The sequence below is a fragment of the Phascolarctos cinereus genome, unplaced genomic scaffold (genome assembly GCF_003287225.1).
Source record: "Phascolarctos cinereus isolate Bilbo 61053 unplaced genomic scaffold, phaCin_HiC Scaffold_1;HRSCAF=81, whole genome shotgun sequence".
Taxonomy (NCBI): Eukaryota; Metazoa; Chordata; class Mammalia; order Diprotodontia; family Phascolarctidae; genus Phascolarctos; species Phascolarctos cinereus.
Window position 1 is genome coordinate 288,772,304 of NW_027555514.1, and position 10,021 is coordinate 288,782,324.

Consider the following 10,021-nt stretch of genomic DNA (forward strand, 5'->3'; position numbering starts at 1 on the left):
TCCCACACCAGCCAGGATGCTACTGCTAGCGTGAACCCACGTGCACAGAGAAATGCACGCACCTCCAACACCACACGACCCCTCAGTACCACCCAAAGCAAGGACAAAGGCCCGTCCCATTGGCCACTCCAGAGGAGCCCCAGGCAGGAAACCTCACGGGCTTTTCCCTGGTTCTGTCTTGGGGATTCCTTATCAGAGAGGAAGCACACAGTGAGAGGTGAAGTGCTGAGTGACCTGCCCAAGGTCACATGGGAAAGAAGTGACAGGGCCCAAATTTGAACCCCGCTGCCCTGAATCCAAACCCCAGGCTCGTTCCACAAGATCAGCAGCTCTCAAGGACACAGCACAAGGATACTCCCGACTCTTTCAAGGGGTCCCTGAAGTCAAACCCCTTTTCATAACAATACTACAATACTACAATGTTTTAACTTCTAACATGATAAACATGAATAGATGTAACCCACATCAACCAAAGCTCTCTGGGAGGGACAGTGTGAAGGGTCCTGACACCAAAAGGTTTGAGAACCACTCTACTAGACCTCCAGGGTCCTAGACCTTTGGTAGGTCAGCCCTGCTATACTGGAAGTCCCAGGCCTTTGGCTGCCTGAACAAAGACTCGGGGTCGACTTCCTATTCCCTTGAAGCCTTCTCTCCAGGGCTCGTTTGGAGCTTGACGGCCAGCTTGCCCCCAAGATTCCTTGGCTAGACAGAGCCAGACAGTAGAAGTCTGGCCCATGTTAGAATGGTTATTCCCTTCAGCCACAGGGGCTGGGTAACTTTGGGACAACTTGTGTTTTCCTCCTGTGCCTAGAGGACCATCAATATTGGTCCCCTACCAGTAGGAAAAGTCAATTCAGATTCTAAAGGATAAACATACAGAGATTTTGGGAGTCACTGGGGACCACCCCAGGGTCACATTCCAACGCTCCGATCGAAGGGGCTGGCTCCTCCGCAGCCTGCAAAACAAAACAATAGCGTGTTTCAGGAGAAGCTAGAGATTAGGCCAAGCCCGAGGAGACCTGAGCTGCTGGATTCATCTGCCTCTTGTCCCCTATCTGGTCTGCCAAGGTGACACAGTTTTGTGCCTGCCTGAGATTAGGTATCAATAAGTCAGGCTGGGTGATGTGATTACTTTACACATAACACTGGTACACACTGCCCTGGCCTCTCTGGAGGACCCTCACAGGCACATCAAAGCAGGGCATGTAAGGTCAGCCTAGACTGGGGGCAGAAAGTACCCTCGATGCTTGGAGGAGAGCATGCCAGGGCATCATCCAAAGGGGCAGAGGGCAGGCACACTCCCCCTGCCGCCAGTGCTCACTGGTGGGCTCCTATAGGGTTGGCTCTGCTGAGTAGCTGAGCACAGAGCACGCAGGAGTAACACGGCTGGACATCCACCATTATCTCTGGAGACCTTCCCTCCCTCTTCAGCTGTGTCTGCATCAGGGGTCAGGAGACCCTCTTTCCCGAAGACCAAAATATCTTGGCCAAAAATGAAAAAGATGTTTCAGTTTTTGAGCAGGAGGGTCCCCTGACCCCTGACCTCCTCAACAAGGCCCCACGTCCCTCTGCAGAGATGGGACAACACGTAGTTGAGGGAAGAGATGACAGCCGGCCAGGCTCTGCCTGTCCTCTGGAGATCCAGGCCAGGGCCAGGGCACCTCCCCCCAGCCAAGCCAGTCACTCCTCCAAACCCATGTTCCTGTTACTCAGAATTGAGACCTCAGTTTTCCTTGTTCTCCCCTTTCTTCACTCCTACCATCACCACCTAGCGCAGGCCTTCATCACCTCCAGTGGCCTCCCCACACAACCATGACGATGACCTTCCAAGGCCAGGCTCTAGGCATACCACAGGCTCCTGTGCCTTCACTGGCTAGCCCTGGCTCAGCACCCCCAACACTGAGACCCCCCCCCCAGCCTACTTCTAGCATGTTTTCCCTGACCATGTCCTCTCATTGCCCCCTCCATCAAGGCAGCCTGGTTAAGAGAAGGCCCTGAGGCTCCTAGGGGGAGGACGTTGCATGTGGACAAGCACCCCGAGAGGTCTGCCTTGGGAGAGATGTCCTCGACACCAGACACAAACTTACCTCTTGGGGCTGATCCTCCTGCATCCCGAGGAAGCTGGCTTGGGTCTCCGATGGAGGCTGGCCTGTGAGAAGACACACAAAGACAGATGCAAAGGTCTGAGAAGGCCGCTTTACCCAAAGGATCCCCACAAAGAACCCCAAGCAAGGTTCTGACTGCAGCCAGATTTGCAATCACTGGTAACGATGTCCACAAAGCCCAAAGGACAGTGGGAGGCATGAGCCGCGGTCTGAGCATCCTTGAAGTACAAGACGCTCACTGTATGGGCAGCAGGAGATGCTGAATGAAACAAACTGGACCAACTGTTCTGAAGCAGCTTGCCATGATTGCCGATGCCCCTTTCTCTTCCTTCCTTGTCTCTGCACCACTGCTAAACGCTTTATGCCACTCTCACTCTTTTTAAAAGTTCACCCTGCCAGATGCCAACTGAACCCAGTCAATCACAGGACTCCAAGAAAGTGCTGGTCAGAGAAGACCACAAGGTAGGAAGCTTCTCCAAGAACCCAGAGCTGAGGGTCAAGCACGAACTGGGCTGCAGGGCCACAGGGCTGTGCGCGGACTGCACAGGAGGCAGACCCCTGCAGGGCTCTCGCCATGGCCTCCTGGATGACAAGTCACAAACACAGGAGGAGGCAAGTCAGTAGGAAATGGGTCAGCTGGGCCACGGAGAGCTTGGGAGTGTCATGTTACCGCTCCCCATTCCCTCAGGCCCTGGGTCAGGAATGAGAAAAAGGCTGGGACACCAGCTACCCATAAGACATTTGGGGAGGCAGGTTTGGCCCCGCCCCTGGTCATTCCTCTGACCCGAAGCCTGGTGATGAAAATTTCACCACATTCTCCTCCTTGGCAGAAGGCCTCCCTGGATGACACTGACACCTTCAGTCCTGAATGAAGCCCAGAGGCCTGGGGCTGCCCACCTGACAGCCTCCATTCTCTCTCCCAAGAGCTCTAACGACAGCTCGCGCGTGGATGCTGAGCCCCGCGGTTTGCAGAGGCACTTTGTGTCACCTTTGACCCTCCGAACAAGCCTGGGAGGCACAGATGAATAAAGCCAGCAGCCGAAGCTCACCACGTGGCCACAGGCTTTCAGACCCAGGAAGAATCAGAGACCCTCTCTCATTTCTCCCTCTACCAGACCCCCGAGTCCTCGGCACAGGACAAAGTCAACCAGACACCAACAGCAGCAAGCACACCAGGAAAGCAAGGCCGACATGGGCCACGTGACATCCAGCAGAGGTGCAAGGAAAGGCTGGTGGCCACCTGCTGTTACACACACACACCCCCGCCAAAGAACGGAAAACTCTAGACAGGCAGACATTAAATACATGGCCCACTGAGGAGCTCTGCAGTTTCCAGAAAGCAATACGGCTGATTTGCTTCATCCTTCTGGATTCTGGACTCGGTTTGCAGCCCATTCAAGTGAAAGTCATGATCTGGGCAAGAGGTAGTTTTGTATGGCTGCCTGAGGACAGAGGGAAGCAAAGAGAAATTCAGAGAGAGGAGAGAGACAGAGAGAAGGGCAGAGAGAGGGAGGTGAAAGAAAGATCAAGAAAAGGGAAAGAGAGAGAGGGAAGGGGGGGAAAACAGGGGAGAGACAGTGAGAGAGAAGGGCAGAGAAAGGGAGAAGAAAGATAAAGAAACAGGAAAGAGAGAGAGAGAAGATGAAGGTTATGTGTCCAGCAAGGATCCTAGCAGGAAAAATCAATCAGCAAATCTAATCTTCAAAGGACCTTAGTGACCATCTGGTCTCACTCGTTCCATCGAGATATTAAGAAACCTGCGGCCCAAAGAAGGCCATCCCCCGCTCAAGGTGACTCAGTGAGCCAGATTAAAGGTCCTATTTAGACGGTCTCCTCAGCCCCAGCTCTCTGTATTCCAAGATCTTCTGCCCTCCTTGGCCCTGTGGGTCAAGAGCAGCCCAGTTAAATCAGAGCCTCCTGCATTTCACAAAGAAGACCAGGTGAAGTCAACTGTTTAACACAGAAAGGTGCCTGCAGCCCACCACGATCACTGTGGTCCACATGTGACACATTGTGTTCTCCAGCCTCCAGGCCTTTATTCAGCACCACTCCCTCTGCCTGGAACTGACAAATTTGTACCCATCCTTTAAGGACCGACTCCACAGCCACTTTCTCCAGGAGGCCCTCCAGACACTTCTCTACTCTTCTACGCCAAGTTATCTATGCTGGGAGCTTCTGCTCCCAGGCTTGGAGCCCAAAGGAACCAGTTTTGTTTTACCTACACTCAGTAAGAAGGGCTCTTTGGACAGCAGGTGCTTAACAAATGCTTATCACAGTGAAGCTGGGGAAGATGAACTCCAGCCCAGGTGACCAGTATGCTGAGGAGACAGAATACAGACCAGCAGCCACAAGTCAGGGGTTCTGATTCCAATTCCTCCACTACCTGCATGCTGGGTGACCCGGGGAGAGTGGTATCTTCTCCCCACCCTATCCCTCATCTCCTGATCTGTGCCACAAGGAGGATCGTGAAGTTAATGAAACTCCAACGTGGCCCCCTCCTCTCCCTGCCTGGCACACGCAGCAACCAGAAAGGGCTGCCAGGGCCCGCCTGGCAGACAGTCAGCCTGGAAGCATGTTTTCAGTCCCTGTTTTTTGACAAAAAGTAACCAGCAGATGCTGCCTCCAAGCAGAGATTGAAGGAGGTTTGCTGCCAACACACCCAAACAGATTAAAATCTTTAACGGGGCGGGGGGGGGAGGGACCCATCAGGCTCCCTGGCGGGCATGCCACAAATGAGACACACATACGTGTCCCAAAGCTCCCTTTGCTCCTGGTCCCCTCCCAGCCTCCCAGGACGCAGGTGTTCCACCTTCCCAGTCACTCATGGCGAGCCCCAGGCCAGCAGCCCCAGGAGGCCTGAGTGATGCAGGGCTCCCTCCTGTCAGCCTCCAGGCGCCCCCAGGACAAGTTCTCCCAAGAGCTCGGGCCACCATTAGGGTTCTTTGCTCCCAGAAGGCTCGGGCTAAGCCCACACTACCTCCAGACGGACGCTGTACCTCACCAAGCCCCGTCCCCAGAGGTTATCAGGACTCCTTGTGGCGAAACAAGCGTCCCAAACTCCCCTTTAAACCTGCTGAGGTGTGCCCACCCACAGCAGCCAGATCAGCCCAAGCCGCTGCCTCACTGCACCCAGACCCTCACACAGCTTTCTAGGGCACGAGGAGGATGACTGCCATGGGCAAAGGCTTCAGGAGAACATCTGTATCTTTAGGAAGCCCCTCCTGAGGCCAGCCCCTCCCTAGGGAGGCTCTTCTGGAGCCTGGGCTGAAAGCGTGGCCGACACCTCGGGCCAAGACCACCCGATTCAACTGCTAGATAGGAATTGCCCAAGCGGTCTACCCCACTGCTCAGGAGCAAAGGCCAATGCAGGCCACGGAAAGAGGGCTGCCTGAGCCTGGGCAAGGCTCATGGTTCTGGGGGGCACATGAGTGCCTGCCTCCAGGGGCTGCTGTGGTTAGAACCCCAGCACCCCAGCTGCTTCATCGGGCGCAGCCTGGCTAGCAGGGCCTGCCACAAGCCTTTCCTCTCCCTCCTTTCTTGTTGCTTCTTCTAGGGACGGTTCTCCAAGACGCCCCCTGGACGTCTCTCATGCAGATGGGCAGCGGGACAGCAGTGCCTGCTTTCCGAGCCTTCCTCTGACATCTACCAGCTGTCACACTTGGGGCAGATAAAGCCACCTGCCTGGGCCTCAATCCCCTCATCTGTAAAATGGGGCTGAGAGTACCCATGGCACTTAGTGACTTCAGAGAGGTATAATGAGGCTCAAATGGGATGGGTGTCAAGTGTTCTGCAAACTTCGGCTTCATTTTCTCCCCAATCCTGTCTCCTCTCTGTTCTGCCTTAGGTCACTCACAGCACTCCAGGGTGGTCCCTTTGGGGGCCTGCGATCCCTCCTCTCCCTGATGACACTCTTCTCAGCTACCCACTCTCCTCTACATACGGCCCCAGCAGAAAGCAGCAGGGCCCAGGGCCATCCTGGACTGGGCTTGGGGCACCCAAGTCTTTACAGGAAAGCCAAAGAGCCACTACTCAGGAAACCCAAGAGGCCTGAATTTGGGGGGACAGTGCGGTACAGAGCCACGAGTGCTGGGTTCAAGCCCCTGCCCCTCCTGGGCCTCAGTGAGGAGGGCTGGACTTGATGAGCCCTCCTCTGAAATGCCTCATATTCCATTTCCAAGAAGGAAACCGAGCCCATGCTGGCTCTGCTGTTCCCCTTCTGATCCTGCCAGCCCCCGGGGGCAGGACAGCATGGCCCAGGGCTCAGGGGATTCCTCCAAACCAAGGAGGTTCCCCTCAAGAGCCCGGCCACAAAGAGTGATCAGCGGTGGCACAGGACATGGACCATAAAGATCAAGTTCCATTTCACAAAGGAAGACACCGAGGCCCAGGGAAGTCACCCGGCAGTCCCTCACAGACCCAAACCTGAATCCAGGTCCTCTGCTCCTGCCCCACATCCCTGTCCAAGCTGAACATTTACAATAGTCTGCCACTAAGATGGAGGTGAAAGTGAGTGACCAGAGGGCTGAGAAGGGTCCACTCAGCCAGCTGGAGAAGCACCCTCAAGCAGTAAGGGCCAACCCAGAGCCTGCCAGGCTCCCGTCCAGCCCAGCGTCCTGAGACACAGAGAACTTCTGACTCCTTCTCTGAGCGCCGTGCTGGCCTGGGGCAACAAGCCCTAGATGAAGGGACCACTGAGGAACGCTGACCGCGACCCCGAAGGACTTAGCCACAGGACGGGCCAGAGAAGGGAGCCTGCAGATCCTCAAGCCGAACTTGCCTGCCTCTCACTCCCATCAACCTTCTCCCCCAGACCTCAGCAACTGAGTAACCAAGGGTCTTGCGCCTCTGAGGAGATACCAGCGGCTCCTGGTGCGGGCCCCCCCCCCCAGCCCAGTGGGGGCACAAGCCTTGGCACACCCTGGGCCAGGCAGGGGAATGGAAAAGCCCTGGCCGTCCAAGCCCCTCACTCGGCGCTGGGAGGGGGGCCGTCCTCTGCCACTCACTCACAGAAACGTCCAGTCCCAAAGACCCAAACAGCGCAAACAGGAACGGGGATGATGGCCACGGATGGACGCTTCCACCCATTCTCTCCACCGGGCCTCACAGCCGCCCTGTGCACACACAACTGCCCGGCTTTCCAGGGGAGGAAACTGAGGTCCGTGGTCACGCAGCGAGGACAAGCCTGAGGCGGCATCCGAACCCCGGCCTTCCTGACCCGGTCCTCAGCACCTGGGCGTTCCTGGCACTGAGGATGCAGAATAAACACTTTATTTTCTGGGGAGGGAGAAATGGCCGCCAGCCTCCCGGTCAGCGGCACCAAGGAGCTCGCAGGTAAGGAAACGGAGGCTCCGTCCTCCTGAGAGCTGGCAGACAGAGGCCTGGCAGGGGCACAAAAGAGAGTAGGCAGGAATCCAGCCCAGGAGGAAGACGGGGCAGCAGTCAGTGCCTCCTGTGTGCCCGGCACGGGCACGCAGACAAAGGCCAGGAGAGAAAAGGGCTTTCCTCTATGGGAACGCGGGCGCCCACTGGGCTTGTGCGCGGAAGGGCTCTAGAGGGGCTGGCAGGCACGGCTGTCCGTCAAGAAGCACTTAGGAAGCGCCTCGTGGGGACGCAGAGAAAGGCCAAAGGCAGCCCCTGCCCTGGAGGAGCTCCCGGGCAGACCCCCGTGCACAAACGAGCCCTAAGCAAGAGAAATGGGAACGACTAAGATCAGGAGGGGTCCCAAAGGGACTCAGTTTCCTCATCTGTAAGCAGGGAGATACCAGGGGCAGCCTCAGGTCCAGGGAGGAAGGCGAGAAGACAGCGGCGAGCATTGATGGAGCGCCTACTGCATGCCAGCCCCTGTCCCGGCTGCTCAGTGACTCAAGTCCTCGGGCCCTCAGGCCCAGCCCCGGGCACCCTGCTCAAGCTCCCCGAAAACCCGGGGAGGCGGGACCCCCGGAGGGGAACGCGGAGCTTCTCCCCTCCCGGCCCGACCCCCCAGGCTCCTACCTGGGCCTGAGGCTCCTCTCTTCACCCGGGCGGGATCCCTCAACCGCGAGCCAGGATGCGGGGTGCGTGCGGCATGGGGGGCTGACCTGCTGGGTGGGGGGGGAGGGGGAGGGGAGAGGCGATGAGGAAGTGACAGGGAGAGCAGTGGGGAGGGGGAGGGGACGGGGCAAGGGGGGAGGGGAAGGAAGTGATGAGGAGAGAAGGGGGAAGGGAGAGGAGGAAGTCAGTGGAAGGGGAGGCCCGGGGAGCCCCCCTCCCAGCCAGATCGGACCGAAAACCCCGCGCGGTGGGGGGAGCGGGGGGGGCATGGGGGAGGGGCCGCCCCAACCTTCCTCCTCCCCCCACGAGGCTCCAAGGAGTCCTCCTCCCCAGTCTACGAGAAGCCGCAGGGGAAGGGGCCCGGCCAGGAGACAGTGCCCCCTCACCCCACCCCCGCGCTCCCCGGACGGCACCTGCGCCGCCCCCTCCCCTGGGACTCGGACCCAGCCCGGGCTCCGCCGCCCCATTGCTCCCTCACCTCCTCGCTCCCTAGCCTGTTCGCTCCTGTCCGTCGCACGGGAGGGAGGGGGAACTGGGGGACCGCAGGGCACGCTGGGAAGGGGAGTCCCGGCCTCCCGGCCTTCCCCAGGCGGCCGCTCCGGACCTCGGGGAGGGGACTACAACTCCCAGGGGGTAGCGCGCCGCCCGGTACCTGGGCGCATGCGTGCCGACGCCGTCCGGCCTCGTGAAGGGGCGGGGCTCGGCAGAAGAGGGAAGAGGAAGGGGAAGAGGGGGAGAGGGGGAAGGGGGGAGAGGGGAAAAGTAGGGCAAGGAAAGAAGGGAGTTTGGGGAGGGGAAGCTCCTGGAAATAGAGTCTGGGGGAGGGCGGGAATAGGAAAGCGAATAAGCACGTATGAAGCACCAGGCACTGCTAAGTGCTATGCGTGATCCTCCTTTTACATCTGAGGAAACTGAGGCAGGCAGAAGTGAAGTGACTTGCTCAGGGTCATACAGTCAGTGAGGGTCTGAGGCTGGACTTGAACTCAGGTCTTCCTCTCAAAGGTGTGTATTTCCATCAAGCTCTCTCTTACCCAGCACTTACACCCCTCTCTCCTTCCCCACCCCCAGCCCCTTCTACTAGTCCAAGGTCACACCCTGGCCCACAGTCCCTCAGTCCTGGGTTCTAGACACCTCAGGCCCTGCAAGATAGGGGCTTCCCAGCCCTCCACAGCTAACACCCCCAGGCTGGGTCCTCAGAGACCTTCAGGGTCTGGGGTGGACACACTAGAAAACAGCAAAGGGCCGAGGTGTAGCCCAGGGTGGGCTACTTCTCCACCACCCTGGCCATGTCCCAGGGCACCCCCAGGTTTGCAGAGTGACTGACAAACCTGGCCTCTCCTTTCCCATTTCACAGATGAGATAGCTTGAGGCTTAGAGATCCCGGTGTGCAGGAGCAGTCTGACTGGGAGAGATGCCTCGAGGAAGCAGGATAGGGGATGGCAGTGCCGGCAGAGGACCTAAGGGAGAAGTCCGGGAGACAGAAAGGAGCAGCTCCCTGGGCCTAGGGGCACTAGGGGGTCAGAGAAGCGGAGAGGTCTGGAAGCAGGGAGGGCAATTAGGTCAGAAACGGGTAGAGCCCAGGCTTACAGGTTACCCACGAAAACTCTGGAATCCGTAAAATGAAGGGATTAGGTTTGATTTCATAGGATTATGGATTTAACCCAACTCGATCACTTTACAGAGAGGGAAACTGAGGCCTGGAGGGGTTAAGCAGCTCCCAGGATCTCCAAGGCCGGAAGTGCAAGAGCTGGACTGTGCCAGGGCTCTTCCCCTGCCCCACACCTCGGAGCCCTTGGGGGCGGTTGCCTTCTCCTCCCTCCTTATCCCGCCTCCCCTCCCACCAGCCAGGGCTCCCGGCTCTCCTCCCCTCCACCACCACGTCTCTC

General features: G+C 58.0%; 1 protein-coding gene across 4 annotated transcripts in view; it reads right to left on the bottom strand.

Annotated features, from left to right (window-relative positions):
• Window positions 1–9,552, bottom strand: part of TRABD (TraB domain containing) — a 29,106-nt gene extending 19,554 nt beyond the window's left edge. For 2 of the 4 annotated variants that reach the window (XM_020982894.2, XM_020982896.2), the window contains exons 1-4: window positions 8,614–8,710; window positions 8,097–8,182; window positions 2,088–2,149; window positions 878–956 (exon numbers count right to left, since the gene is read on the bottom strand). In XM_020982894.2, coding sequence (XP_020838553.1) covers window positions 878–956; window positions 2,088–2,111 — 103 coding nt within the window. In that variant the 5' untranslated portion in view covers window positions 2,112–2,149; window positions 8,097–8,182; window positions 8,614–8,710. Of the gene's footprint in view, window positions 1–877; window positions 957–2,087; window positions 2,150–8,096; window positions 8,186–8,613; window positions 8,711–9,463 lie in introns of those variants that run through there. The other 2 variants (XM_078147967.1, XM_020982895.2) reach the window with 2 other exon arrangements.
• Window positions 9,553–10,021: the final 469 nt, after the last annotated feature.